Source organism: Drosophila persimilis, unplaced genomic scaffold (genome assembly GCF_003286085.1).
Source record: "Drosophila persimilis strain 14011-0111.01,24,50 unplaced genomic scaffold, DperRS2 tig00000191-arrow-pilon, whole genome shotgun sequence".
Lineage (NCBI taxonomy): Eukaryota > Metazoa > Arthropoda > Insecta > Diptera > Drosophilidae > Drosophila > Drosophila persimilis.
The window spans coordinates 581,985-606,650 of NW_020825298.1; the positions used below are offsets into that span (position 1 = coordinate 581,985).

The following is a 24,666-nucleotide window of genomic DNA, read 5'->3' on the forward strand; positions in this document are numbered from 1 at the left end:
ACTTGTATCGTCTCGTTCGAAACTGCCATGAATATTAGACACTTTAACCGGACACATGCACTGACAACAAACTATATAATTTTACGCGTTTTATTCCACTTTTGTTCACTTTTCTTTTTGCGTTCATTTGATTGAAATGCTCAGCTGACGAGATCAGTAATGCCGATACCTTATACAGATACATCGATACGAAAGGCCGAAAGGCCGCATATCGATAGTGCGGGTGCAGCGATATTGAATATTGGCAATAACAACAAAGGAGTAAACACGCGCGAACAAATACTTGAAAAAATCTAATTGGTGGAAACTAAAATATTTAACAATGCTATACTCGTACGCGTTGAGCGGAAAAAAGTTGAGCGATTAAGCCTGCGATATTAGCGAAAGAGAGTGTGAGAGTGAAAGAGAGAAAACCGATTTCTGCGTTTTTGCAAGTGCAAAAGTGCCCAAGCGCGTTCTGTTGAGGATTGCATACACATATGTATAATTATTTATATGTATTTATAGCTTTTTGTTTTGTTTTTGGTGGTTCCGAAGAGTGCGGTGCTGGTGCAATGATATTAAATATTGGAATAACAACAAAATATTAAACGCGCATAAGCAAATCATGGAAAAAAATATACTTGTGCGAATTAAGCGGGAAAAAAGTTAAGAGAGGCCTGCGATGCAAGGGAAAGAGAGCATGAGAGTGGAAGAGAGAAAGCCTAATTCTGTGTTGTTGCAAGTGCAAAAATGCCGAAGTGCGTTCTGTTGAGGATTGCATATTGTGTTTTGTTTTGTTTTTGGTGGTTCAGAAGAGTGTGGTGCTGGTGCAGTGATATTGAATATTGGAATAACAACAACATAGTAAACGCGCGTAAACAAATCTTGGAAAAAAATACTATGCTCGTACGAGCGAGCGGGAAAAAAGTGAAGAGAGGCAGGCAACGTAAGGGAAAGAGAGCGTGAGAGTGGAAGAGAGTAAGCCGAATTCTGCCTTTTCGCAAGGGCACAAGGAATATTTAAATAAGGTGATGATAATTGGGTACGTAATAGTTCTATTATAAATATATATGTATATTTGGTTTTTTTTGTTTGCTGGAGAGTTTGGTCTGAGAGTGTGCGAGATACATGTGTGTATGGGAAATAAAATCACAAAGTCAAGAGAGGAGGAATGCCTCAGCTTATTTTAATACACCTTGCAATTGAAATTAGAAATAAAGGAAAATAAGAATATTGGGTTCGCTGGGAAGAACTCCGAATAAGCGGCGAATGTTTCGGTCCATAAACAATACGGTTTGTGCCCTCCGCCGAATGGGATTCCGAAATCCACGATCCGTTGCCAAATGTGCATCAGAAAACTATTGTAATTGAAATTCCTGCAACATTTTTGCCTTGTAATTTGATTTTAATGTGGGTCAAATTGTTGCCTCGCCTCGCCCGGCCCCGCCCCGCCCGTCTCGCCCATCGCGAATTCCCATCTGTGGATGTAAAAAAAACACAGAAAAACACGGACACACATGGACCCGTTACCCGGAACCCGGGACCCGGGGAGCCGTAACATGTGCCGAAACTAGTAGCTAATGGCCCTAAAAGCCGCTTCCTCGTTGATTGCAGCACCCGGGATACGAGGAATGGCGGAGTGGAGCCGAGGAGCGCGGATAGTGGAACACTTTGTGCAATTTAGCTTTTGGCCAAAGTCATTAAGTTTGATGTTAAAGGCAGTTCCTACTGCTACTCTCCTGATTCTCCTTCTGCTCCCGCACCTACTCCTTTTTCTGCTCCTGCTTTTGCTCCTGGACTCTGATTCCGGCTCCGGTTGGTATGTCAACTGGCGCTGCTCCAGGCAGATTTACAGTCAGTCGGTATTCCGTCCGTCAGTCAGATATTTCATCCGCTAGTCCGTCCATCAGTCAGTCAGTCAGTCAGTCCGTCAGTCAGTCAGTCAGTCAGTCAGGGGAGGGCTGGTTGCCAAAAGCGGATGCATTACAAAGGACATCAAGTCGGGGATATTGAGTTTTGTGTGCAACAAAGAAAAGCGCATACAAAGCCGGGCGCAAAATAAATGCTTCTTTGTTGGATTGCCGTTCGTTGGGCAACGAGGGGGCGGAGTCAGAGGGGCAGAATGAGGCGGAGGCAGCGAGAAAAAATTGAATTACATGCGAGAGCCAGCAGCAGCTTCTATGCCCCTTCTCGCATCTCCATCTCCATCTCCGTATCCGTATCCGACTCTGGAGCCCCAGTCCGGGGTCCACCGCAGGCGCAAAACTACTGTGATTGCGTGTCCTAGGCGATGAGGGATGGGTGTGGATGGGGGACGGAGGCGTGCCCACGGATATGATGAAGCAGCGGCATAAAAATAAGTACAAAAGCAACACAACGCGAAAGCAGGCAAAAGTAAAATGCGCTTTCTCTGCAGCTCCTGCTCCTGCTGCTGCTCCTGCTCCTGCTCCTCCGTCCTGGATCCAAGTCGTTGCGCTGCTGCTTTTTTGTAGCTTCATAAAAAATTTCCCAAGCGGAAATGCAATTTAATTAAAAATGTCCTGCTGCTGGCGGAGGAGTCCCAACCAGCGCCATCCTTGGTCCTGCAGCTGAAGGCGCACCGTCTCTCTCCCCCTCTCTCTCTTTCACAGCGCTCTTTTGCGCCCGTTTGTGTTTGTCTACTGCCGCACCCCTTGGCATCCCATGGCCCCCCCCGCTTCCTTGGACGCAGAGTTGTAGGCAAACATGATGAATCTGTTCCACAGATTTCCCGCTGGACACAGACCACTCCGCATCCTGCTCTCGCCTTTCTCTCTCCGCTCCTCCATCATGGGATCCAAAAACAAAATCGTTTAAGATTAACAGCAGGCGATAAACAGGCAGCGGCCCCTGAAAATGCAGCAAAATTAAGGCCGAGAAACCCGTCGCACCGCACCCTTCCGACTCCGCGGGGGGCTCGGGGATCCACAGTTAAGTGAATTACCATACTCAATTAACGTTATGCTTATTACGGGACCCATGGACCTAACTCTAATCCAATTCTCAGACTCTGAATGCAGCGCCGGCAATGGGAATGGGAATGGGAATGGTAATGGGAACGGAGCTGTGGAGCTGTGGAGCTGTGTTTCCATGTTCCAGTGGTGGATGAAAGACGCCATTCACTCAGCCATTCGAGGGTAGGGGGAAAGAGGGAGAGCGTCGCCCAAAGCATTTCCCATTTTCCGAATGCAAACCAAATTAGCCTGCCGTTTCGGTGGGGACGATGGGCGAACAATGGCATGAATGGCGCTTTATAATCAAGCCTCGTCTGTACCTTTGGGCCTCAATCTGAACTTCTGTTCAAATGCGGTCCAAAAAGGGGACTGGGCTTCAAAGCAAGGCCTTCAACTGGAAAAGAGGACTTGAAATCGGAAAAATATACCCCCCGTAATGGGCATGAGAAAAATCTAAACGATAAAGATCTTCCGAGAATCGGTCTAATGTCGAATTTCAAAGCCTATAAGAAAGAATCCCCCTTTAACATTGCCATATTTCCCAGATAACCTGTTGACCCCTGGCCCTGTTCCCTGGATCCCTGTTGCTGGCTCTGTGTGCATGTGTGTGGGTGTCGTGTAAATTTGCATGTTTACATGGAAGTTTTACACGCGAAACTGGCAACAAATTTGGAATCTTTTTTAGTCGGCCGCAACAACAGCAGCAGCCACAAAGTGTCGAAAGATGTTGCCCCACTGCTGTGGCGACCACTGGTCCCTCCGACCAATGCCACGCCCACGCTCACGGCAGCTGCTTGCGGCTTGAGCCCTGAACGGCTGCTCCCCGGGAGAATACATATAGCGCCAAACCAACCCGCAACTGCGGCTGTATCCTTGTGTATCCCTTGTCGGTGTGTGTGTGTGTGTGTGTGTGCGTGTGGGAGTATCTGTGTGTCAATTTAATTATGCGATTACTTGGTGCCCCACCTCCACTACCACTTGAAGTTTATTTGTTTGCAGAGTTTTCGTTGATTGTTAATCGAATTAGGACGAAAGGGACACTGGACACACGGCACACGAAGGACGAAGGACGCGCTTGCTCCTGACTTTAATTAAATTTAGGCATTCATCGTCCAGGCGTCCCGGCGTCCAGGCGTCCAGGCGTCCATCGGCTCCAACCTCCATTATATGCATCTGTGTTGTGTCTCTGTGCGGCATGTGTGTCCGTGTCCGCGTGGCGATAAAAACCGCCTGGGCCGCGACGGCATATGCCGCTCATTATGCATCTGCGGATCGTGTAAATGAGCCGGCAGCCGGGAGGCGACTCCTGCTGCTTCCTGCCTCCCGTGGTGCTCCTCTGTCTCCCTGTGAATCCTTGCTCTGTGCCACCTCTCGCAGCCGCAAGCGCACTTTCGTTAATTACGCAACAACAACAACAAAAACAACAGCAGCAGCAACAGCAACAACATCAGAGAAGGCTTACAAATGCTCTCCTCCGTTCGTTCGTTCGGCGGATGGGTTGCATCACTTTATTGAACTTAATTGCATGCAATAAACCCATAGTGTGGAGCGCTCGTTCGAGGCGGCGTCCTCCTGGATACCGGATGATGAGAGGAGCTAGCGATGGCAGCGATGGGAGCGTGACACGGTTGTTTCAACATCCCGAAGAGAATAGATGGAAGGAGCAGTCCCGTTCAAAGTCGGGCTTGCATTCCCCAGATATCCGCTGTAGCAGGAATCCATAACTGGAAGCGTGACAAGATCTATGCAGACCTCCTTCTGGACTTGCAAGCATGGAACGATGGAAAACGGAGCTCTAACATTCAGGATTGCCCTCCAGTTATTAGCCTTCTCCCAATGTGGATCTTGATGACACGGTGACGCCACTATGTGGGGCACAGAGATGCAGATGTGGAGCTGCATATTCAATTACTCGGATGCTACTTTGGATGCATTTCATTTGCATTCAAAGGCCTTTTTACGTGACTTTCGTTGCCAGCAGCAGCGGCAGCCCCTCTACTCCAACCTCCCCCCTCTACGATTGTATCTGCATCTGCATCGTGGGGCAAATTGAATTACCACCATTGCATCCATGCCACTTCCCCATCCTCCTTTTGCGTTGATAGATATATATATGTATATGTATCTGTGGAATCATTGGGAAAATTAAGTTGGCGGAGGGGAGTGGGTGCTGGGTGGCAGTGGAGCTATCATTCAACACAGAGAGATGATGATTGGCGGAGAGAGCGGGAGAGTGGAGCTCATTTGTTGCGCTGCTTTGCGCCTTTTGTGTGCTGGCAATGCGACGTTTCCGTTTCCGGCCTTTGTCCGCTGCATTGTTCTCTCCGCCGGACACTGGACACTGGACACTGGACACCGGAGGACCATCGATGCCACGGAGTGCGGCACGTGCTTCTCCATCTGGGTTTTTGTCGTCGCGTCGCATATTTCATTATCCCATTTATGCCATATTTATATTATCGCATTAAATGCACTTTGATTTGCGCTCCACGACGCCACAACGGGATGCATTATTCAAACTTTTGTGTAAAATGTAATCAACTTGGGAGTTGCATGTCCCCTCCCCCCAGCCCCAGCCCATGCCTCAGCCCCTGCCCCAGCCCCTGCCCCAGCCCCAGCCCCTGCCCCCTCTCGCCATGCAGCTGCTACTAACTAAATTATGGATCTATTTCTGTTGCATTATTAAATGCAATTTTCGACTATAAATGCAATTTGCAATTTTTCCCCGTTTTTGCGCAATTTTTTCCGTTGCTATCGTTTTGGTTTTTGTTTTTGTTTTAATTGCATTAAAAATGCGCTTTCATTGCGGCCAAAAATCAACAGAAACAGCAACAATTGCAGCACTAACGATAACGCAGCGAAAAAGAGCGAGAAATCAAATCAATTCGCACCAAGGGGGCTGCCATAAGAGGGACGCACTGCTCCAGGATGTACTCGATCCTCCTGTTCGAATGTTGTGACAGAATTAATTGCCAGTCGATGTGCTTAAACAATCGAGTGGAAGACAGGACAGGAGGAGTCCAAGGCCCAATCGAATGCACTGCCCATCAATTTATATGAAAATTGTGTCAGCGCACAGTTCAAAAGTCAGGCAGCCAAATTTCAAAGGGAAATGGGGTTGGATGCGAGGCCTTTATGGATATCGCAAGCTTCAATGCAATTTCCGTAATATGCGACGCGACGCCAGAGCAATGGAGGAGGAGGAGAAGGAGGAGGAGGATGGGATGGGTGGATGGGAGGATGTTGCAGATGCACATGGAGATGAGATTGAATGAGATGCAAGCGGCAGCGCATGAATTTAATTACCAAACGCAAGGAGCGAGGCAGTCGCTGTCTCTCTGCATCTGCCTCTCTCCCTCTATCTGTCTCTCTCTCTCTCTGTGGCACTGCCTGGGCGTCGTGTTCGTGTTGTTGTCACTCTTGGCTGCAATGTTAATCAACTTCATTACCACAAATTGCTATTAGCATATGTTAGTGTGTGCCTCCTGCCTCCTCCGCTGCTGCTGCTGTTGCTGTTGCTGTCGTTTCTGTTGCCACGAAGTCAGAGTCGGTATCAGAGTCAAACAGGCGGAGGACCAGGAAGTGGCATGGCGCACAAATGCACTTGTCTTGGGCTGTCGAGGAGGCAGCGGCAACAGCAGCAAACAACATCAAATGATGCAATTATTACGACGGCAGAGAGGCGGAAGAGGAGGAGAAGGAGGCGAAGGCGTAGGCGAAGGCGAAGGCGCCTCTTCCGCCGCCCTATTCCCTTCGAATTTGGCGCAAACCTCGGACGGGACGCACAAAATCGAAATCGACCGCCGCTAATATAATTAAAAAGCCATTAAGCGCACAAACAGACAACCTTGAGACGTCGTGGCGGGGAGGGGACACGGAGGGAGCTGTCGCTGTACCCTTCCCCGGGAATCAATCACTGAAGCTTTAAGTCGGGGCTTCATTGCCAATTCCATCTCCCCCGAGGAACGGATCATTAGAACGGGGAAGAGTGTCTGCGAAAGGCCTTGGAATCTGCGTTCCTTTTTTTAATATAATTCCTAAGGCTTCCAGCCAATGGCTCTGCCATCGCCATAAATTATAAGTCATTGGCTTTCCCCTGGACCTCGTCTGTTGCTGGGGATACGCTGGACTAAGGACCAAGGACAAGGATGTGAAGGCGCATTAATATCCCCAACATGACTATGACTTTGAGTGAATGCTTCAAATTAAAAAGAAATTTACCATTTACCGCATCCGCATGTTGACTGGCGACGAGCGATGCGGGGATTAAATCGAGGCAGTGACAGGCGCAGGCGGCAGCCAGCGGAGGGGCAGCAGGCGGCAGTCAGCAGACGATGGACGTGGCGTATACGTAATGTATCAAAAGTTAGAGCGCGTGTGTTGAAGGGAGGAGCGTCCTGGGAGCCACAACAACAGCAGCAGCAGCAGCAGCAGCAGCAGCAACAGAAACAGCAACAGCAACAAGAAAATGATTACAGCCAACTAATGACGCTGTCTAAAATGATTTATCTCGTTATGGCGGACACTCGGAGGCAGGGGCATAAGGCTGGCGGCAAAAGTCAGAGGCACGAACGTATAAAAAAAGAGCAAGAGCTTCTTCTTGGGACAGTGGCCATAATTCAAACGTGTTTATGATGTATACAGGCGATTTGGTGCGTATCCTAGTCGCTGTGCCTGCGTCTCCTCCACCTCGACCCATCTGGAATCTGCGACAGAGATCCGCAAAAGAACATCCTACGAGTGGAGGTGGGAACAGAACAGAACAGAACTTTGGATGGAGTTCGGAGTTCGGGGCTGGGAGCTGGGAGCTCGGAGCTCGGAGTGGGAGGTAAACTATGAATGAACTACTCAACGGTTTAATGCCAGTCGGACCGTCGGGGAGCACTGTTTAATGCGATGCCCACACATGAGGCGTTCCCCTCCTGACTGGGAGTACACTTCCATGTTGTGGACTCTCTTTCTCTCTCCCTCTCTGGCGAGGCAAAAGCGTATTAACATGCTGACCAAATAGCACACAAATGCTTGCCTGTATACAAATGTGTGTACCCTCGGTGGCCAGCGGGTATGCTCGGATGTGTATTGAGGTTGGCGGGAGAACATTTGCAGCGACGGAGAAATCCATGAAAAGGCGAAGGAACAGCAATCGGAGTGAGGTATGGGGTATCCTCCAGGCGGGACTCCTATGCTCAATCTTCTTCTGTTTTTCATATATGCATGGGGATATGGTCGTATGTACATGTATGTATATATTGTGCGGTGCCATCGTGTGCATAGATGCCATTTGAATGTGGGATCCAGAGATGGAGATGGAGGCGAATCCTGAGACTGTTGGCTGCCGCCTCTGCCTCCTGGTAGTGGCAGTAGTAGCATCTGTTACTAATGGATAGTAGCAGAAAACAAATGGACAAGCGCACAGATTCGCACACAAACACTCACCCACACACACACACACACAATCGTATCCTTGGGATGGACGTCAACAGCTCGTGCAAACATCTTTGTAGATTTTATTTCTAAATCTCATTACCAAATGGTGTCCCTTCGGTGTGCGACAGGGACAGGGACAGGGGGGGTGGCGAGGTACGTGCGTGTGCATGTGTGTGTGACGCACACACACACACACACTGCTGCTACTGCTGCTGCTGCTGGAGTATAAATGCAATAAACTGTAAGTGTGTTACTTCTACTTCTCTCCGGACTCTGGACTTCCGAGGAGGATTGTTCTTGGTTCTTGGACTTGGGGCGACTTTTCGAGAACAAAACTAAATTTCGCTGAGAGAATGTATGGGTGTCCTGTGTGTGTGTGTGCGTGTGTGAGGGTGTATATAAGGCACTCCCTCCTGCTCGTGTCCCCTCATCAATTTCCACAGATATCAGCTGTTGCAAATGTTTTTATAATCGCAACAAAAGCGAACCATATAAATTGTCTCGCAAAAAAGTTTCCGGACTTGAAGAACTTTGCATGAAACTCTGGAAAATGGAACTGAAAATGGAATTACCTTAAAGAACTGTTGGAGTTCCCTCTCTTGGCTTTTTCTACACACAGCGCTTGTCCCTTGGCACAGCCATCGTTTGCAATCAATTAAAATATTTGCACTCTGGTTGCACCATTCGATTTCATGTCCTGTTCCAAATGCTTGACCAAGGACCAACCAAAAATAGTCTCCAATAAAAAGAAACAGCGAGGCACCCGACGGAAGGCACCATCTTTAGAGAATCGACTGTGAAAGTACCCTTTGAAGATTCATTGCTGCAATGACTGATTCGATCTCCACAGAAAAGATACAGTGGGGCAAAGCAGATTGCGTATCTTCCTTTTTCTGCATCTTTGCGAAACATCAATCTGGTCGTAGTACTCGTAATACCCCTCTCTGCAAAGAGGGTATCCCCGAGAATAGTTTCAAAAACACACGACAAAAACTTAATCGCTCGTGTAATGACTACATTCGACTTTTGTAATTAGCAGCCGGTCGGTTCGTCGTAGGGCAGCCACGTCCCTGGGTCTCCGGGTCTCCGGGTCTCCGGGTCCCTGAGTCCCCGAGAGAATAAATATTAATTTGCCATGGCCCCCCACAAACCCAAACCCAATCCCTGCCACTCGCCCTGCCCCTTCCAGCGCTCGTCTGCCAATGCAGCACGAAATTTATGTGCAACGTACAACAAATTTTCACTTATTTCCAGGAGTGGGAGCGCCACCGAATCGAATGGAATGGAATGGAATGTGTCGTGCCCTGGATCCGGGCGTGTGTTAGGGGTACTCTGTATTCTGCAGTTTGTTGTTTGCTAGTGCCAGTGCTAGTGCTGCTGCTTCGTGACAAGAACCCGCGCGAATGCAATAAATTTTGTATTTAATTTTCAATTCGTTTTACTTTTATTCGGGCACCGAAGGAGCGAGAGAGCAGCAAGGTCTTGGCCGGACGCCAGAGCTCTCCAGAGCGTGGCTGTAACATCCGTTGGAGGACTCGAAGTCGGACCCCGTCTGGAGGACTCCTTCTGCTCCTCCTCCTTCGTGCTATCGTTTTTAATGGTGCACGTCCAATTTGATTACAACTGTCATCTGTTGGGGCGAGTGCGACGCGAGGCAAGTGGCAGCCAAAAACAAAACCAAAAAATAGGGAAAGGAAAACACAAACTAAGACTCGGGCAACCGCCTAATGAAGTAATTTCAATTAGAGAGCGCAAGGCCTTGGGGCACTGTGGAAGATACCATCTACGCCTTCTGCTGTGTGCCTCTTGGCGACCTTTGCGGCATGTTGGGGCACCGAAGTTCCGCCATTAACTTAATTGACGTACGTTGACCCAAATCAAATGGAGCTGCCTCTTCTTCGTGGCAGTGGCAGTGGCAGTGACAGCGGCAGTGGCAGCGGCAGAGTCAGGTGGCATTGCCACTCGTCTAATTATGCTAATTTTGCCTGCCTCAAGTGGTGCCTCGTTTTTGCCACGTGAGTCGGATGCTGTGTTGATGGGAAGGTGTTGCCAAGCAATCAGTCGAGAGTTCTGCCTCCTCCCTGGCCCGGCATGGGGCACATGCCCCACGCCCCATCCCCAACGATTGGGGAAAACATTTAAACACTCCTCCAATGCATTTATCAGCATTTATCTTTCTGACTTTAGTTCCAGAAGTGGAAGCAGCAAGAGGAAAAGCCAGGCATCGAAAGCCAAAAGTGAAAATTTGCTTTTATCACGCAAACAGCAGCCATGGCCCGCCCCCATCCTCTTGGGGCAGCAACAGTTTTTGGGGAGTTTGTTTGGGAAATATTTGCCAGTTTGAAAAATGAAATGTGGCTGCGGGAAAGCGTAAGGGAAATGGAGAAAAGTGTCCAAAGAAAAGACAAAACGCAGTCAACTTCATTAAAGACGGATGAGCGACAAAGTCCAAAGATCGACTCTGGAAATGAGCGAGGAGAAACAGAGACAAGAGAGTGAGAAATGGAGAGATGGAGAGATGGGTATAGAAGAGAGAAAAGTTTACATGAAAGATTTAAGGAGCTTAGCGAGTCAAAGACGAGAACAAGACTCGAGTCCTTTTCTCATTCCTATTGCTCTCTCTCTCTCTCTCCCTCTCTTTGCAATCGAGGTAAAAGTTTTGTCGCTGGCTTAAAAACGTTTTCTCCTCGAAAGTACTTTTGGGGAACATATTTGCTATCAGTTGGCGTCCAGTTGCATGCCTCAGTTTCCTCCGCTCTTCGCGCAACTTCCGCCAGCCCCATACCCCATACCCCATGTCTCTCTCCCTCTCCCCCTCTCTCTGTCTCTCTGTTTGTTTGTTTGTCTGTCTGTTTGTTGCCACTTTCGGCAAGTTTTTGCGAGCAATTTTTCAGCCACGTCGTGTCTGGCTATAATTTCGTGCTGCCTCCGTCGCTGCCTGCTGCCTGCTGCCGCCGCGTGGAGTCGCCATCGTCGTCGTGTGGTTGGCAGCGCTGCCAAGTGTTGCATCCGTTTCCTGTTGATAGTCAGTGGCGTGTAAATAGGAGAATGTTTCTCGTACTTGAATTTATTTGACTCTCCCTCTCCCTCTCTCTCTCTCTCTCTCTCTCACCATCTCCCACCCTGTGTGGGTGTGGGTGGGGCATGCCGCATGCCCACTCGATCTTTCTTTCTGTTTAACAAAGTCAAACAATTTCATGCAATTAAAACCGTTTTTCATTAAAAATGCAAATTTCAAATGCAAAACGAACTCGAGTCACGTCAAGCATCAACATGTACACATACTTACAGACTCACTCATGCCCCACTGTGTGGCATCCACCATCCCCAGCCCCATCCTTCACCCACCTTCTATCTGCCACTCCCGCTGGCGGGCGGCTGAGTGTTTGTTCTCATGCAAGGCGGGTTCTGGATTCTGATGGGTGCTGGCTGGTTTCCGGGGGGTTCGGGGGGTTTGGGGGGTTCGGGGGGTCGCAGGTACTTAACTTGATGTCACCAAACAAAAGCACTTTGTTTTAACATGTGCCTGACACTCCTCCCTCCCAGCCCCTGCTGCTCTCCCTCTCTCCCTCCCATGGAGTACGGTACCCATCCCCGGGTTAGAGGTTGCATTGCAGCGTGCTTAAAAGCCGCTTGTCTTGTAAACAATCATAAAAAATCATAATAAAATGCCATAAAGTTGAGAATGTATGTTGTACGGGCACCCTGCCACACACTCCATGCCCCATCCGGACAGTCGCCCTGCCCCTTGTGACGATTAAATTTGAAGACTCCCCCGCCCTGGAACTCCCTCTCCTTCTGCTCCTGGGAGCTGGGATCATTGTCTGCTCTTTAGCTGTGGAGATGGAGCTGAAGCTGAAGTGAAAGGGAAGTTGCTTTTGTTCTCCTAGTAGTCTGCAGCGGCACTCAGACCTGCCCCATCCTCCTGCCACCACACACACACACACACACACACACATGTGTCTCCTGCAGCTGACATTGTCATGCTTTCGGGATACTGATTGTGGTCCATGCATTGTTGTTCCCTAATGTCTTCCTTTGCCACCGAGAAGAGAAGCTCTGCAGCTCTCTGCAGCTCCAAGGCTCCGAAGCTGCGAAGCGAACTGAAGACATTGTTACATTTGACAATTTTAAGCGGATTTCGGAAGCGAGGCATGCCGTAGAGAAGCAGACGAGGGACTCCTCTTGCTCCTATTTCTATGGTCAGCTTTTGGAGAAAGAGGAGTGTACCCTGGAGGAGATCCCTTGGAAGAAACCTTTCCTGTGTCAGGACAACTTGTGAAAGGAAGCAAACCCCTAGAAAAGACCGGGACTCCCACAGAAGAAGCCTTCGGCAGTGCCATCGATATTATTTTGATGGAGTGTACCCCAGGGAAGACTTGGATCGAATGGAGAAAGGCCCCCTGCTTGCTTTCTAGTGGGCCTTTGAAGTGCTCTCGATGTTGGTTCCTCTCAAAATTCATCCGCTTTTCGGATAACTCCACAACTTATCACTAATTGGTGGCACTTACCTCTTGCCACTGGCCTCTGTTCGCTCTCCTGTAAGTGTGGGGCCCCCTCTCTCTGCCCCCCTCGCCCGCAGAATCTCTTTTCATCTTCTATTAGCTATTTGGGTGGCGCTTCGACTTGAAAGACGCTCCGCTCTCGCAGCTTTTTGAGCATTTCAGCTTGTTTGTAAAGTGGCTTATAAACTGACTGACAGAGTGCTATGTGTGTGTGCCACATCCTGCTCTGCTCTGCTCTGCTCTGCTCTGCTCTGCTCTGCTCTTCTTCCCTGTATCCTGGCTCCTTCCATAGCTGTGTTTAAGCTTTACTTTTAGCCATTTAGCCATGGCACAAAAGGAGGAGCCGGAGCTGCCAAAGTTTTCGCCGGTGTAAGCCGAAGGTTGGCCAATTCCTAGGCGCTTGTTATGAGTGCTTACGCTCTCACCTACTGCTCCCGCTGCCGCTTACCTGTGCCCACGTGCCCCATGGCGTACGCTTCATTGGAAAGCATTTAGGAAAGTTTTCCATTTGGCGCCAACTTTAATAAACGCCGCCTCGCCTCGACCTCGAACGGCGGAGAAAAGGGACAGATTCGATGTGTATGCGCTGCGAATTTAATTTTCAACTTTGTCTGACATTTCGTAATTGAAAGCACAGACATTGACACTTGACACAAACACCACCCGGAGGGGTCGCCGATGAGGGTGGCAGCTGGACAGGAGGCCGAAGACTGGGCCCAAGCTCTGCGTATGGATGGCGCATTACTAATACGCAGTGTGTGACAACCACAAGAGACAATTTGGCAGCTGCCAAAGGGTTTGGTGGCTCGAAACACAGGCAGAGACCCACAGACACAGCAGAGAGGGAATGCTGATGGGAAGAGCATGGTCGGCAACCGGAAAGGCGGCTGCTGCTGCAGTTAAACATTCTGCACTGTCAGATACACTCTCACCCCCTCGCCACCTCACTCTGGGAAACAGGCATAGAGTCACGCACACACATGGCAAATGGAGATGAGAGCGTGCCAGCGATAGAACGGGGCATAACAGAGAGACAGAGGGACAGAGAGAGAGGATCTTCTCAAATCAAAGATAATAACAACCAATTACCGAAGGGATGGTTGGTCGACCATGCGGTCTAACGAACTCTATCGAAAAGAATGAGAGCGTAGGCTGGTCGTCGTCACTTCATAAAATGTTTGGCGATTTCACCTTATATCCTCGATCGTTCTAATTCATTAAAAAGCATAAAATCCCCACGACGTGTAGTTCGTGAGTCGCAAGAGGCGCGTATCCCACATCACGCGCCCATCTGCGGCACAGATCCAGAGGCATCCGCCCACACACAGGCATTGTGGCTGTCTCGAAAACCCAAAAATCGTGAGCATAGGCGAGAGATGTGGGGGCGAAGGATGTGGAGCGGAGAATGGTGGAGCGCAATCGGGATACGGCAGGGGGCGGCAGCAACGGGGGCAAAGGGAGGGGATGGGAGGGATTGCCTGGCCGTTGGTTCATTCGTTCATTCGTTCGTTCTCTCGTTCCGTCGCTAGTTGCTCGAGAGTGGCCGCAGGGCAATTGGATATAATTTCTAATTACACGCTTGGACGGACTTTTTACTGTCAGCTTAGTTTACTGATGTCTCTATATTTTCAGGCTCCTTCTGCATTCTCCCCCCGCATGTCTATATGTGGGTGCTCGTGTGTGTGTGTGTGTGTGTGTGAGTATCTGTGTAATTCGGTGAATGTACAAGTGTAATTTGGCATTTTGATTTTTAATTGTTTGCCCATACAACGCTGGCAGGCATGGAAAAATAATTTCCACAACAAGCTTTCGGTTTTCCCTTTAATTAAGAAGACAGTCGAACAGACAGGACATGGTGCAGGACACGACTGGACTTTTGGGGCGTCTGAAGTAACAGTTACAGCCGCACCGTCCGCACAGTCCGTACATGCCGTACCGTATGGTAATTGTGGAAATTACCCCCGAAAACCTACACATGAAATTTGCATATTATAATTCTTGGAGCCGTTGCACGAATGTTGCACGAGTTGATGTTGCATGGAGTGACAGACGACCCTCATCTTCTGCTTCTGCTACGAGTAGGGCTGCTGCTTCCTGTGTGCCATAAATTGCTGTTGCAATTGCAATTGTCGTCGCCGTTGCTTCACTCTCTCTGTCCCCATCTCTCTCTCTCTCTCTATCTCTCTCTCTTTCTGGCGATGGCGATGGCGATGTCAACACTTGAACACGCGCCAAGCTTCACAGCACAAAAAAGCTCCCAAATTATGCAACAGATTCTGAAAATTTGGCTCACGAGCAACAGAAACAGCAAGAGCGAGAGCGAGAGCGAGAGCGAGAGCGACAGCCATGGCTACAGCTACAGCTACAGAATGGAAGTTTATTTTTGTGCAATTACAAAAAGCGGCAGAGAGTAAAAAATTGCAAACGCTGTCATCGCCAGCGCTTCAACTGTCATTCTGTCGCAGACATTTTTCAGCCATGCAAGTGGCGCGGTGGCGCGGTGGCGCGGTGGCGCGGTGGCACGGTGGCACGATGGGGCCTTTGTTGCCATTGCTCCTTGTAGATTTTGCATCTTTCAGATGTTGTTGCTGCTGGTGCTGCTGTTTCACGCCATTATATTGCAATATGATTATTATGCGAATGCGAATGCTGAAGAGTGTTGGCGCTGTCACGTTTTGTTGCATGTCAAGGAGGAAGGACGAAGGAGGAAGGCGGACGGAGGACAGAAAAGTGTTGCATACTTTCGCTAATTAGCTCATTTCCTTTGCCCAGCGCAAAAGTCTGGGGGGGAACGGAGAAAATTTCATCCAAAAAGAGAATAAGGAATGAGCGCAGAGGTCGTAAGCGGATTACATCTTTTGTTGCAGCCGCCGGATCAAACGACTTCAAAGGTAAAAGATACAGATACACTCTGCTTGGATCAAGCAATGACACTGCCAGAACTCTCGCAGTGAGTCCCATCTGCCCCAGATATGATTCCCTTAGATAAGCGCTAGATAGAGATGCATAAATTCATACGCCGCCAACTGGTTACCACATTCTTCTTATGAAGCCGGCACCAGCATTGTCCGTGCCCCACACAGAGGTTCCGCTTTTGGCAGAAGGATTGTCTTTTGTGTAGCTGACGGATCAAACAATCTTTCGCTCAGATCTCCATCCTCCACCCACGGGAGCTGCAGATACTCTCTGCCTAAAGGATTCCCCACATATGACAGCAGCGTCGTTCGTTTCGTTCCCCCAAAAAAGTTCAACTTTAGAGTTTTCCCGAAGTGGTCAAGCGCTCCCTGCTTTCCTATCCTTCCCCTTTCCAGCCAGCTCCCAGCTCCCACCACCCAACCCCTAAAGCCGACCCTCATCAAAAACGATTTAGAAGCGAGAAGCGAGAGCAAAGTTTTTCCTACTTTTTGGCAAATGTGCAAATAACAAATGATTTCGGATGTGCCATCACCCACTTGTAAATAAAAGTGGCCTCTCCTTACAAACACACACAGACACACACAGATGCACATGGGACTCCCATGTGTGTGTGTGTGTGTGTGTGTGAGGACCAGCATGTTTGTGTTTCTGCCTTTGTTTTTTGTGCCTGTCATGGCCCGTTGTATGTGGATATGCCCTGTGGCCAAATCAAACGTAAGCCACAATTAAAACATAAAACTACACCAAAGCGATTTTGCTCTTATTTTCTTGCTCGTGTGTGTATGTGTGTATGTGTGCACATGAGTATCTGTGTTCGCTTTGTTTTACACACATCAAACATTTATTTTTTTTTGTGTCGGCTGTCGTCTTCAGTTGAGAGAGAAGGCCCCGGGGCTATAATTAGCTCGAATTAGTTCTGGCGCTGCACTTGGCAGGTGGGGTGGCAGTGGGGGCTGTAATCCCACCCTCCGCCCTCTGACCAGCCCTTTGAGGCGACTCCCAGGCCATTGGCCGTACCCTCACCGCCCCACATATCCAAAGAGAGAGCCAGTCATCCAAAACTATCGCCCCATTGCCCACACGGAGGATGAAACCCAAGAGGAGAAGCAGGGATCTGGTGGCAGTGGCAGTGGCAATGGCCAGTGGAGGAGCCATCGCCATCGCTATCGCCATCGCCATCGACGTTGACGTTGACGATGTCTTGTCATAAATCCGAGCCACTCGCCGCCGCTGAGGCTGTCAGTAATTAGCGCACTGAACGCCACTCCCTTCTGCCACTGCCACTGCCACTGGCACTCCCGTGCTGCTGTGCTGCTGTGCTGCTGTGCCACAAAGCTAACGAGTCACTTTGTAAGAAAGCCAGATGATAGGTGGCGAAAGGGTGAGACGACAGCAGGAGGATGTAGCAGTGGATGAGGCAGTGGAGAGACAGAAAGGCGTCTGCAATTAGTGAGCAGCTCTCTCTCACACCGAGGCGCATTTAGTGGCTGCTGCACTTGGGTTGGGGCTCTCCGACGGCATGATGAGTGCAACAAAGTGACTCCCCGGCAACATGACACCGTTTTAGAGGATGCCACTGCCTGCCCGGCTGACGGCTTGACGGGGCTGACAGCCTCACCGACTCGCTCGGACGGACTGCCTGTCTGATACATTCCCCATTTATACGCCACGGCTGCAGCCGGCTCTTGGTGGGCTCTTGGGCACGTTCTGGGCCTGCCAGGAGCAACAAACAAGCCACCACTTGACTTGCCAAACCAATTGGAGTGCACTTGCTCCTCCAGCAGCAGCACCACCAGCAGCAACAGCTCCTTCTACTTCTTCTGCTGCCTTTGCATGTCAAAAGTCATCACCTTTATCGCTCTGCCAGCATCGACCACGGGCCAGAGGATGGAGCCGGAGGATGAGACTCCTTTGGCAACCATTGCCATTTAGACGTTGCATTAGCTGTGGCAATATTATGACTGCAGCTGAGCTTTGCAGATGGAGACGGAGACGGAGATGGCAATGGCGATGGAGTCCTTCTACTAGCACCAGTCGAGTATATTGTAATTCATAATCCTGCGATTTACTTGGCAGAAGACACAGCGGTTTATTTCTTCTTGTGGTTTCCCACGGCTTAAGTGGCGCCTGGTGGCTGGCGGCTGGCGGCTGGTGGCTGGTGCTTGGCTCCTCCTCCTTCGGCACGGGCTCTGTCTTCGACTTGGGTCGAAAATTCTGACATTGATTGTGTTTGTAGTTGTCCTTAGAGATGGAGCCTGGAGCTGAAGGAGGGTTTAAGCCGTTGAGCACTGAAAATATTTCCTTTTGGCTGCCTTAAACGCTGCCTCCAAGCGGCGTTTTGGGGCCAAAGACTGGTCATGATTATGGACGGAATGTGCCACTGAGCGGAGGATTAGCAAGGAATGTGGCTATCCCCCAAGTAGTAATTGAAACTGCCCGAAACGAAAGGCTTACTTAAGTTTTTCATCATTTTTTGTTTTATTATATATTCTCCTTGCACTTTTATACAATCCATATTCCCGTATCGGGGTATTGAATATCTCGTATCTGTTCGATATTTGTCGCTTAACTAAAATGTACACACAACGGAGAAAAACAATCTCGAGAAGCAATGTATTTATAAGTACGAGTATATATGAACACTCGTATATATAGCAATATTCCCCGATATTTGTGCCTTGGGGTTCCTCATATTTACATTAATTTACACGCGGGGATATATACTTTAAGGACATGTAGTCGTAAGACATTACCCAATTGTCGTTCCAATGCCAATATCTTCTATCTTCTATCTTCTATCTTGCATCTTGTATCTCTATACAGTATCTCATCTTAACAATTAGATATTTTAATTATTGTTCTCTCTGTTTTTCCACCCTCCACCCTCCTCCCCTGACACTTTATCTGTATCTGTATTTGTAGCTCTATCTGTATCTGTATCTGAACTGCATCTTCTATCTGTATCTGTATCTGTATCTCTATCTCTACCTATTCATGTGACATTCTTTGGTCGCTGCTTTGGATATTTACACGGCTCATGCTGCCAGCTGCTTTGCTAAATGATATACATATGTATCGAAGTCCTTTGTATAAATTCTGTAGAGTTGTCTCTCCGTTCCGTTTCGAGGCTCCATTCTGTAGCATTCTATATAAAAATATCTTTGCATCTCTCAGATACAGTTGTTAAACGTTCGTCACGCCCAGTTTGGCCAGATTCCCGAGCGTGATGGCGTCTCCTGGCTGCAGTCGGAGTGCCGCCTTGTAGCTGGCCGCCGCATGCGTCGTGCGTCCCAGCAGATGCAGAATGGCCCCCAGATTGGTGTGGGCATGGGCATCGTCCGGCCTCAAGGCCACAGCCTGCAGGGAGAGACAAACGAAACTTCAGTTGGAGACGGTTTCAAGGGCGATTCAAGGTCCGGGAGACTCACCTTCCTGTACCAGATCTCCGCCTCCGCTTTCCGATCCAGCAGTCGCATGGCTGTGGCCGCTGCCACAACCAGAGCATAGTCCGTGGGCGCCAGTTCTGCGGCCCTGCGATGGTAGACAGCAGACTCGTGGTGTCGCGATTGCAGCGAGAGGAATTCGGCTGGAGGCGAAACAACAACAATTAGCAAAGCATTCCCTGGCTCCTTGCGCTAGTGACACTTACCGTAGTGATGATAGACGCTGGCCTGGTCGGGCGCCAGTTTCAGGGCTCGCTTAAACCACATCTCAGCCTCCGCCGAGCGGCTACTCTGCAAGGGAGACGAAAGGAAGAACCACTTAAGGACCACTTTCGAGACGAATGTGTATCGTCTACCTACGTTTCGTGCCAGTGTGATGCCGTACGACAGATGTGCCGCCACTTGATTCGGCTGCAGCTCGAGCGCCGCTCTATGATGCCGTTCCGCCTCATCCCACTGCTGGAGGCGGCCCAGGACGTCCCCAATGCGCTGATAAAGGACCTCCCGCTGCTGTGGGAGTCCTGGCAGGGAAGAGAAAGCCTCGCGGTAGACAGCCAGTGCCCGCTGCAGTTTTCCCTGCTCCACATAGAGGGCTCCCAGCTGGAGATACGCTGAACTCCTCGCCTGATCGTGGGCCCCTCGATCGCGCACCGATGCCCCATCCAGCGTGGCGCCAGCCTGGAGGATCTCCATGGCCTGCTGGCGCTTTCCGAGCGCAATGAATGATATGCCCAGATTGAGGTACGCCACTGCCAAGAGGCCAAGAGGAGGACACAAGTCAGTCAAGGTCCTTGCGGCTAAGGATTCCCCCGTTTGATGCACTCACCTGCCAGATTCGGCCTGAATTTAATGGCCCGCTGAAAGCACTCGACGGCTGCCGCGTAGTCCTGTTGGTTCTGGTGCAGGATGCCCCTGTAGTTCGCGGAGAGAGAGAGAGAGAGAGAGAGAGTGAAAGTGTTGACATTAATAGACTGTCGCCTGAACTTGTGCCGCTTGCCGCCCTCGTGATCTAATTAGAGCGCCTAAGCCCTACAGCGAGATACTAGAGCCTGAGGAGTGCCTCAAGGACCTGCTGAATGCAGGGGAATGGAATGGAGGAACGGTTTGAAGGGTTGCTGCCACTTGAAGGAGGAGACGCCACTTGGATTTATGTAATTAGTTTGTCAGAAGCAGCAGCAGAAGGATGCGAGGGCAGGGGCGGGGCCTCTTAAAGCGATGCACTTTTTCCCCACTTTTCTATTTCCTGATGCCTGATGCCACATCGATGCTGCTGTTGCTGTTGCTGTTGCTGCTGGTGCTGCTGCTGATGCTGGTGCTGTCAGTGTTTGGCAACAATAAAAAGAACGAATGTCTGACGTTACACGTAAAAGTAAAAAATCAAATTATACAGTTCAGTGATTTTCTGGTTTCGGTGTTTGGCTCTCCAGCAGCAGGAGGTGGAATGCCAATAGTCCCCGGTCCTCAGTCCTCAGTCCCGTACTCGTACTCGAACTCGCTCGAGTCCTGCGTCCTGGCAAACACTCCTTCGGATGTGTGGATGTGTGCTTGTGTGTTTGTGGAGGGAGTCGCCTGGCAATCAGTCAAGCAAGCGACAGCGACGGCGCCGCGAGCATTCCTATTGATGATTTGATCGCAGTAAATAATGTATCTACAAGATGTGTGTATCCGTATTCCCAGAGAAGGAGTATGGAATGCTGCTGTTGCTGCCTCTGCTGCCTCTGCTGTTGCTGCTCCTGCGGTTGGCCCCCAAACAACATTGATTTTCGATTAGCGAGTGGTTGGTTCGCTTTGTTGGCGGCTCTGGATTTTCCCTGGTCCTCCCTGTTGAAGGGTTTCCACGCAGGACACACAGCACACATAATGGAGGCCTTAGCAGTGTGTGACCTGATTCTGAACCATTGACTTGAAGACTGTGACAGTAGCATTAGCCCCCACTCGGAGGGCAGTAAGCGAAGGCCCAAAGATGGAGCTCAACCCGGTGGAAGGCGCACGATGGAATAGTATGAAGTACAAGCAATAATCTGGCATGCGACAAGCCTCGGCTCCGCTCCGCTCCACTCCGCTCCTCTGACGTTGACAGACAGGCGGTAAAAAGGAAACCCAAAATGACGCACTGAATATTCAAAGCGCAACTCCGCGCTCGCTTTTTCTCCGCTCGTTTTTTTCTGCTTTGTATTTCCGTTTTTCCTGATGCCTCTGCTGCTGCTGCTGCTGCTGCTGCTGCTGCTGCTGCTGCTGCCGCTTTCCTGTAGCCCCCGTTATGTTGTGTCGCGACGCTGCTGCTGTGAAATATGCGCAATGAGCAAAAATGCAATGCGAACAGACAACAGGGACACCAGACAACAAAACATAGAGAGCCAGAGAAGGGCGGCCAGCGGAGGAATGGAAAGGAAAGGAAAGAACTGAGAACACAGCACGCTTACAGACTTTGTCAGACGTTGACAGACGCACAGACGGACACACAGACGACGGAGGACGGAGGACGAAGGACAGCAGAGTGTGAAAGCTAAGGACTTTTGTCGAGCATTGCATTCGGAAAGTATGCAGCACGAAATGCGCATAGTTCTCCAGCACGCAAATGCCCTCCTGCCGGGGAGAGAGGAGCCATGGAGTCGGGGCAAGAGCCAGAGCCAGACCCAGAGCCGGAGCCATAGCCTGAGGAGCCTTGGAGGATTGCTGCTGCGTGCCTGTCTCTTGTCTCTTCTCTCTTGTCTCTCGTCTCGAAGCGGAGAAAAAAGTCAGAAAGGGAGGAAGAATAGTAGGAAATGGGCTTCATTTGACAGCTTGTTCGGCATTGTATTACGCGCGGGGATGGGATCCTTCATAACTCTGCGATGCTGCTGCCGCTGCTGCTGCTTCGCTGCATAAAATGGCCGCACTAAATGCGCACCCAAGCAAAGTGGATCAAAGGGGGATGTGGGATAGAGCGGAGGGGAATGGAAAGATAATGAAAATGGCTGCCATTTATCGCATCGCTTTTCCCATGTCACATGTGCGGCAGAGCAGGAGGGGGGTGTTCCAGATTTCCCCTTCGCATTCGAGACTGAAACATCTCGGAAAACACAGTCAAAGTGTCGATGATTCCCAGGCGAAAGGGAAACCGGGAACAGAAAACACACGGTATTTTTGAGGGATACTCACAGATTAAAGTGCACATCCGCCATGTTGGGCCTGTACCGGATGGCCTCCTGCAGGACCTGTTTGGCCTCCTCGTAGCGTCCCTGAGAGCTAAGCACGCTTCCCAGATTGCCCAACGCTGCACAGATATCAGAAAACAGGAGAACCATATTATCCGAGTGCTCGATTACGTTTGGGAGTTGGTCTCCTGGTAGATGACTCACTCACCCTTTGGCGGATTCACGGCAATCGCACTCCTGTAGAGGCTCTCCTCGTCCCGCCAGTCGGCGTTGCGGCGCACCGTCCTCAGGCTCATTGCGGCAAGAAGGCATACGCTGAGGCACAGGACCAGAGTGCAACGTGTCCGTTGCGAGGAGGCCAAGAGGCGGGACACTCCGTAGCCCACCAGCAAGCAGAACCCCACGGAGGGGAGGTAGAGGAGCCGCTCGGCCACGACGAAGCCCACATAGAAGAAGAGGTTGCTGGCGGGCAGGAAGGGGAGCCCGAGGAAGGAGCAGGACATGAGCATAATGCAGGCATGGCGACTCTTTGGCGACATTCCTCCGAGGAGATACTCGGAGGAGCATCGCTGTGGCAGTAGGGAGCTGCTGCAGGAACTCGAGCTGGTGCTCGAGCTGGAGCTCGAACTGGAACTCGAACTCGAGGAGGAGCTGCTGCCGGAGCTCTTGTTGCTGGAGGTGGTGCTGTTGCTGCAGCTGCTGCTGCTCCGGGAGCCGCGGAAGGCGGAAGACACGAGGTGATGCGGATGCGGATAGGCTCCACTGCTGCTGTTGTTGTTGCAGTCCCTGCTGCACGGCTGTTTGGCAGCGAATGGAAGCGCCGTCTCTTGGTGGATAGGCGGATAGGCGGCTGCTGCCTCAAAGGCTTGGTACTTGTTGCTGGCCGCCAGTCGCTTGCGCTTGGAGCGGGACTTGCGACTTGCGGCCACCTTCTGGATGTGGTACTGCGGGAATGGCGGCGCATTTCCAGCCATTCCCGCCACTGATACTCCGCCCACGTCCTTTCCCCCTCCGTTGCAGAGCAACTGCCGACAGCTGTGCCACGCCACGCCCACCAGCACGGAGTAGAAGCAGGCGGACTGGGCGTTCCTTCGATCCCACAGGGAGGTGACGCGCGGCAGCGCATCCATGCCCCAGTCGAAGCTCAGGACCTGCGGCTGCAGCATCAATCGAAAATTGAAGACCGGCAGGTAAAGAAACGTGAGGAGCCGCGTCCAGGCGGATGGGGTGCGGGAAATGGGGTTGTCTGCGCTGGAGAAGGCCGTCTGTGGCCCTGGGACGATGACTAGACGGCAGTAGGCGCTGCAGAAGAGAGCCCCCAGGACAATGCACACAGACCGGAGGCGTTGCTAAGCAGAGAGAGAGAGAGAGAGAGAGAAAGAGAGGCAGATTGAGGATTGTTACCCCAGCAGTTCGAGAGGTCCTGCTACTCACCTTATCCACCTGTCCACTCACTCCCCGAATCACATCGAAGAGAGCGCACACCAGGAGTGCCGTGATGGCGGTCTCCTTGCAGAGGAGTCCTGCCAGGGCGAGGATCAGGGTCGCGGCCAGGGCCAGCCACTGGCGGGGATCACCGGACTCGCGCCAGCGCATGTGCCGCAGATAGCTGAGGTACGTGAGCAGGTAGCAGACGCACGCTGCCACATCCGCCCTCCCCACAACGCCGGCCACGGCTTCCGTGTGGATGGGGTGCGCCGCGAATAGGGCACCCGCGGCTAGCACCGCCCATACGGAGGCGAGCAGAGTGCGTGCCACGCGCACCACCAGAGCCGTGGCAACGCAGTGCAGCAGATTGTTTACCAGGTGGAATCCCCACGGCGCGAAGCCACCTCCAAGGAAATAGTTGAGCCGGAAGCTGAGGACGCACAGGGGTCGCCAGGAGCCGTGGGAGCCGCTGTCCGTCAGCGGGGTGCCCCAGAAGTCGTTGGCGAAGCTCCGTTGCCAGGGCCCGCCGCCAGAGACATCCGCATTGCCCAGAATGGCGCGTCTGAAAAGACCGAGAGGAACGGATATTAGAGGGAAGGTTACAGGAATGTACGGATGGAGGATGATGGGCTAAGGAATGAGCAGACCTCAGGCATGGCCATGCCCACGTCCTTTGTCCAATCATTAAGGGGGCATCGGCATTCCGGACTCCCTCTGGGTCACCACACGCACAGACCCAAAGCTGCACTTCGATGTTGTCATCAGCATCAGCACGCACTGCATCTGCATCTGCGTCTGCAGCAACAACGGTGGCAACGACATCGACTACAATGGCAACATCATCCATCGGCTTCTG

At 50.9% G+C, this 24,666-nt stretch overlaps 2 protein-coding genes across 3 annotated transcripts in view; one reads left to right on the forward strand and one right to left on the reverse strand.

The window, feature by feature from the left end:
* Positions 1 to 978: 978 nt before the first annotated feature.
* LOC6595603 overlaps positions 979 to 24,666 on the forward strand; it is a 99,097-nt gene continuing 75,409 nt past the window's right edge. Inside the window, exon 1 of the mRNA XM_026988186.1 lies at positions 979 to 1,024. Within this exon, the coding sequence (XP_026843987.1) occupies positions 1,014 to 1,024 (11 nt within the window). The 5' untranslated portion in view covers positions 979 to 1,013. The remainder of the gene's footprint in view (positions 1,025 to 24,666) is intronic.
* The window catches only part of LOC6595608 (transmembrane and TPR repeat-containing protein CG4341), a 29,310-nt gene continuing 22,889 nt past the window's right edge, over positions 18,246 to 24,666 (reverse strand). Inside the window, exons 3-10 of one of the 2 annotated variants that reach the window (XM_026988188.1) lie at positions 23,817 to 24,372; positions 22,591 to 23,731; positions 22,387 to 22,501; positions 20,072 to 20,157; positions 19,606 to 19,994; positions 19,452 to 19,536; positions 19,231 to 19,388; positions 18,246 to 19,159 (exon numbers count right to left, since the gene is read on the reverse strand). In XM_026988188.1, coding sequence (XP_026843989.1) covers positions 18,986 to 19,159; positions 19,231 to 19,388; positions 19,452 to 19,536; positions 19,606 to 19,994; positions 20,072 to 20,157; positions 22,387 to 22,501; positions 22,591 to 23,731; positions 23,817 to 24,372 — 2,704 coding nt within the window. In that variant the 3' untranslated portion in view covers positions 18,246 to 18,985. Of the gene's footprint in view, positions 19,160 to 19,230; positions 19,389 to 19,451; positions 19,537 to 19,605; positions 19,995 to 20,071; positions 20,158 to 22,386; positions 22,502 to 22,590; positions 23,732 to 23,816; positions 24,373 to 24,666 lie in introns of those variants that run through there. The other variant, XM_026988189.1, reaches the window with a different exon arrangement.